This window comes from Vidua chalybeata, chromosome 1, assembly GCF_026979565.1.
Source record: "Vidua chalybeata isolate OUT-0048 chromosome 1, bVidCha1 merged haplotype, whole genome shotgun sequence".
In the NCBI taxonomy this organism is placed as follows: domain Eukaryota; kingdom Metazoa; phylum Chordata; class Aves; order Passeriformes; family Viduidae; genus Vidua; species Vidua chalybeata.
Window position 1 is genome coordinate 520,939 of NC_071530.1, and position 5,316 is coordinate 526,254.

A 5,316-nucleotide genomic window follows, 5' to 3' on the forward strand; every position below is an offset into this window, starting at 1 on the left:
GCTCTGTGTGTCACCACCTGGGAGCTCGGGGGGGAGGGACAATGACCTCGGATGTCACCGTGATTAGACGTTGTGACAATGGGGACTGGTTGGGGCATCCTGGTGGCCGCAGCATTGGCAGAGACACGGGGACAGAGGAGGTGACATCACCTTTACTGAGCCCAGCACACGTGACGTGTCCCACACCGTGGTGTCCCTGTGACAGTGGGGTCCCATGTGGTGGCAGAAGGGGTGGCATCACCTTTACTGAGCCTGACGGGTGGTGCCATGTGTCACAATGTGACATGAGCCATGCCATGGTGTCCTGGTGGCACCAGTGTCCTCGTGGTGCCAGTGCCAACAGAGGAGGTGACACTGCCTTTACTGGCATATGGCACTGTGTGACACTGTGTGTGGCACTGTGTAGTGTCCCATAGCCCAGTGTCCTGCTGGCACCAGTGACCCACGTGGTGGTGGAAGGGTTGGCATCGCCTTTACTGAGCCTGACAGGTGGCACGTGGTGCCATGTGGCACAGCGTGACACATCCCACACCGCAGTGCCACTGGGGTCCCACACGCCGCTAGTGCCAGTGCCGGGGTCAGAGGAGGTGACAGCGTGTGACACAGTGTGATGTGTCCCGTGCCCCGGTGGCCGCAGTGTCCCCGTGGTGCTGGGGTCAGGGAGGTGACAGTGCTCCGTTGCACCTGTCCCGCAGCACAGGCCCAGCCCCGGCTCGGTGTCCCCGTGTCCCCGTGTCCCCGTGTCCCCGGTCACACCTGGCGGTAGGTGCCGTTGTAGGAGAAGGGCTCGGGGTGGACGCAGGGGCCGGGGCTGGCCGGGGTCCAGCGCTGGATCTGCAGGCGGGAGCAGGCCGGAGGGTCCAGGGGCCGCACGATGACCGGCGCCCGCGACGCCACCGACGGGTCCTCGCTGAAGAAGTTGAAGGGGCGCAGGAAGAAGCCGACGGCGTTGCCCGGGGTGGCCGTGTTGGGGATGTCCTCGGCGTGGGGCACGTGCAGGAAGCCCACGGTCACCCAGGCCACCAGGTCCTGGGGGGACACACCACGGTGTCAGTGGCACCATGGGCCCCCCCCGCGGGAGCTGGGGAGCCCCCAGAGATGGCCCCGCTCTGGGGATGAAACCCCCCCAGCCCCTCAGCAGCCACCAGCCCCGTGTGCCCAGTGTCCCCCCAGCGTCACCTGGTCCTCGATGGTCTCGTTGTCGCGGATGAAGCTCTCGAAGGTGACGGGGGGGTCCCAGGGGTTGTTCTGGGTGTAGATGCTGCTGCTGCTTGGCTCGTTCTCGTGGCGCCGTGTCACGGCCAGGTGGTACCTGCGACAGGTGAGGGGTGGGGTCAGCCTGGGGGCGGGGAGTTCCTGTCCCACCCCTGTCCTGGTCCCCCGACTGTGCCACCCACGGCCCAGTCACGTCAGGGGGACACAGGGCTGGTGAGGGGTGTGGGGGTCCCCAGCTTTGTGCGCTCCTCAGCTCCTGAGGGGTTCCCCAAGTCCAGGGGGATTCCCCAGGTCCCCGAGGGACTCCTCAGCTCCCGAGGGGTTTCCCAACCCTGGAGGATCCCCAGATCTTGAGGGGTCCCCATTTCCAGAGCTTCCTCGTCTCCCAAGATGTTTCACAGCTCCCGGAGACTCTTCAGCTTCCAGGGGCTCCCCAGCTCCGCCAGGCCCCTCGGCCCCAGGGTGTCCCAAACTCCCACGGGCTGCTCCAGCTCCCAGGCGGTTTCTTTCCCCAGCTCCAGGGCCGTTCCCAGCTCTGGAGGTTCCCCGGCTCCCAAGGACCTACTCCAGCTGCCGGGCACGATGGGGAGGTGCCAGCAGGGAGAGCCGCCATCCCAGGAAGGCGTGACCAGGGCAAGGACACCGTGCCCCCACAGGTGACACAGCCGGTGACGCTGGAGTCCCCGTGCGGCCCCGTGCCCACGCCGCGGAGCCCCCCGGTGCCCACCTGGCCCAGGTGACGCCGCGCTCCTCGCGCCAGCCGCGGGGCAGCACGGGCCCGGCGTGGGAGCTGAGCTGCAGGCGGAAGGTGCGGCGGTGGCCCCAGCGGTTCCGCCGGCGCGGGTTGGAGAAGAGCAGGTACCGCGGCGCGGGCCGGTCCAGCGGCAGCGCGGCCTCGCGCTCCCGGCGCCGCGGCTCCCGGTGCAGCCACGGCTGCACCACGCGCGCCCCCGCGCTCCAGGGGTTGGAGATGTTCTCGAAGCGAATGTCCATCGTCTCGAAGCTGTTCCCGGAGCCTGCGGGGACCGGGTGTCGGTGGAGGGGACACGGTGGCGCAGCCCCCCCCCCCACCACGGTGTGGGGGTGGGACACCGCCGAGGCGCCGCCCTGGAGGGGTGGGACACCGCAGGGGTGTCACCACGGATGTGGACTGGGACCTCATGGAGATGCCAGCATGGAGGGCTGAGATGCCACCCCCATGAAGACTGTGACCCCACAATCAAGCCGTCATGGTGGGCTGGGGTCCAGTTTGGTACACCAGCATGGAGAGGAGGCCCTTTGAGGAGATGCCACCACAGCAGGCTGTGACACCTTGGAGATGCCACCACCACAACAAGGGGCTGAGACACCAGGAGATGCTGCCGTGGATGCGGCCTGGGAAATACCACCCATGGGGGGCTGGGACCCCAGGCAGATGCCATCACCCATGGGGGACTGGGACCCTTCAGAGATGCCACAGAGGGCTGGAGCCCCAGATGTCACCAGGGCCAGGAGATCCCACCGCCACGGAGGGACGTGACCATGGAGGGGATCATCATCTGAGGGTGCAGGTGATGCCCAGGTGATACCACCCTTCCAGAAACAGGGCACCTCAGCCTCTGGAACCCGCCGTGGGTCCGGCCTCTCTCCCAGTGCCCTCCCCACGGCCAGGGGGTGTCGGGAGCCGTCAGGGCCCTTCACCTGCGACATCCAGGTCCACCTTGTAGTGCACCAGGTGGGTGTGGATGTTGCCCAGGAGGTGGCTGTGCACGCGGCTGCCGTAGCGCCGGCCCTCGGGCGTGTAGAAGGTGGCGTGGATGTAGCCGGTGGCGTGGACCTTGGTCTCCAGGACGCCGTTGGGGTAGAGCAGGAAGTCCCAGATGTAGTCATAGTTGTAGACGGTGGAGGTGGTCCTGAGCACCAGCGCCCGTCCCTCCAGCCCCGCGTAGAAGTGGAAGCCGCCCTGGAAGTCGCTGTCGAAGTGGCGGCGCAGGGGAACGCCCGTGGGCAGCTCGAAGACGCAGAGGGCGCGGGGGAAGCGCACGGGGCCGTCGGCGTCCAGGAGGTGGTGGGCGTCCAGGAAGGCGGCGGTCTCGGGGCAGTCCACGCCGCGCGCCAGCTCGTAGCTGGAGGCGCCCATGGCCCAGCCGGCGTCCATGTACTTGGTCTGCATGGCGGCCGGCGAGTGGCCGCCGTAGAAGGCGACGGCCTCCTGCACGCTCAGCTCGTAGGCCACGCGCTCGCCGCCGAAGCGCACGTCGAAGAGCTGCAGGCCGGCGGAGGAGCGCAGCCGGAACGCCAGGCTCCAGCCGCCGTACTCCAGCCGGTTGCCGCGCAGCCGGTAGCGCCGGCCCTGCGGCTCGCACACCTTGGCGCCGTGCACCTCGGTGGGGGTCCCGCTGGAGAAGCGCCCGCGGGGCTCGTAGCTGGAGAAGAGGTGGCGGGCGGGGGGCTCGGGCAGGCGGGCCAGGGGCAGCGCGCCCCGCGCGTGGCTCTCGGCCAGCTCCCGCACGCCGCCGAAGTAGCGCCCGTTGTACCAGAGCTGCCGCACGGCCCAGCGCCGCGGGTCGGGGTCCCGGTGGTCCAGCAGCACCTCCAGCCCCACGGGGTGCAGGAAGAAGCCCTCCACGAAGCGCTGGATCACCAGCCACGTGCGGCGCTCGCCGGGGCCCAGCCCGCGCGGGGCGATGTCGGAGAAGGTGAGGCAGCGCTCGGAGCAGTTCTGGAAGCCGAAGCCGGTGGCCTCGCGCAGCAGCGGCTCCAGCGGGGCCATGGCGGCCACCAGCGCCTCGTGCAGCAGCTCGTACTCCAGCCGCGTCATCGGCCGCGCCCAGAAGGGCACGGTGCGGCCGCCCTTGAAGGCCAGGGGCCGGTAGGAGCTGGGGCGCGGCAGGGGCCCCACGGCCAGCTCGGTGACGTTGGGCTCCGCTTGCGCCCCGAAGAAGATGACGGCGCGGGCCTCGCGCCGCGGCCGCGCCCCGCCGCGCTCCAGGAACCGCAGCGCCGAGCGCTTCTTGGGGGGCAGCAGCTCCACCAGGAACAGCGAGTTCTTGGCCAGGGGCCCCCCCCGGCTCGGGGACAGCCCCAGCTCCGGCCGCTCCATCAGGAAGGTCCGCACGGCCCGGAGCTCCGCCGGGGACAGGTCGGCGAAGATGGACGCGGGGTCCGGGGGGTCCGCGGAGGGGCCGGAGGAGGCCGCGGTGACCAGCAGGGCCAGCGCCCAGGGCAGCCCCAGCAGCCACATCCTGGGGGGCGCGGGGACGGGGGGGTCAGCACCGGAGAGGGGGTGGGGCACAGCTGAGCACCCCCGGCTCCAGCAGTGCCACGATCCCAGCAAAGCTGGGGCGACCCCCAGGAAAACCGGGGGCACCAAGGCAGGGCCCCCAGAACAACTGGAACCACCACGGGGAGGAACAGAGGGCCCAGAAAAAACGGGCAGAACATGGGGTGACCCCCCAGTGAAACCAGAGACAGCATCGATGTCCCCAGGGGAACTGGGGACCCCATGGGGTGACCCCCAAAAAACTGGGTGACCCCCAAAAGCCTCCCGCCCAGCCTGGAGCCCCTCAGCACCCCCAAAACCCTCTCTCAGGGTGGCTGTTGAACCCCCTGGGTGGGCCTGGGGAGCCCCCAATGTCGGGGCCCCGAGTCGCCCCCCCCCCCCCCCCCACCGCAGGGAGCCCCCCACGCCCCCCCACTCACCTGCGCTGGCGCTGCCGCCCCATCCGAGCAGCGCTGCCCTCTGTGCCCGGCCCTGGGGCACTGACCCCCCCCCCGGCCCCCCCGCCGGGGCACTGACCCCCCCCTCCCCGCCCCCAGGGGCACTGCCCCCTCCCCGCCCCCTCGCCGCCCCCTCCCCGCCCCCCGGTCAAGGCCACCGGCAGGACCCGTGTCCCCCCTGTCCCCACCGGGCTGCCCCCCCCGCACCCCCCCGTCCGCACCTTCGCTGTCTCCGCCGCATCGCGCCCAGGCGGGGGGGCGGGGGGAGGGACCCCCCGGTCCCGACCCCCGGTCCCGACCCCCGGTCCCGACCGCCGCCCCCCCGCGGGTTAATGATCACCCGGGGGGGGCACAGAGGCGCCGGGGCCGCCCGGTCGTTGTCCCCCCCCCTCGCCGGGGGCC

General features: G+C 70.8%; 1 protein-coding gene across 2 annotated transcripts; it reads right to left on the bottom strand.

The window, feature by feature from the left end:
• Positions 1–137: 137 nt before the first annotated feature.
• AOC1 (amine oxidase copper containing 1) lies at positions 138–5,316 on the bottom strand. Of its 2 annotated transcripts, none has more exons than XM_053936602.1 (5): positions 5,136–5,316; positions 2,896–4,439; positions 1,943–2,231; positions 1,180–1,312; positions 138–1,029 (listed from the first exon to the last, which is right to left on the bottom strand). In XM_053936602.1, the coding sequence occupies exons 1-5, from the start codon at positions 5,153–5,155 to the stop codon at positions 751–753; spliced, it is 2,265 nt and encodes a 754-aa protein (XP_053792577.1). In that variant the 5' UTR covers positions 5,156–5,316; the 3' UTR covers positions 138–750. The 2 variants fall into 2 exon arrangements, with proteins under 2 accessions (XP_053792577.1, XP_053792571.1); XM_053936596.1 differs by lacking the exon at positions 5,136–5,316 and adding an exon at positions 4,897–4,964.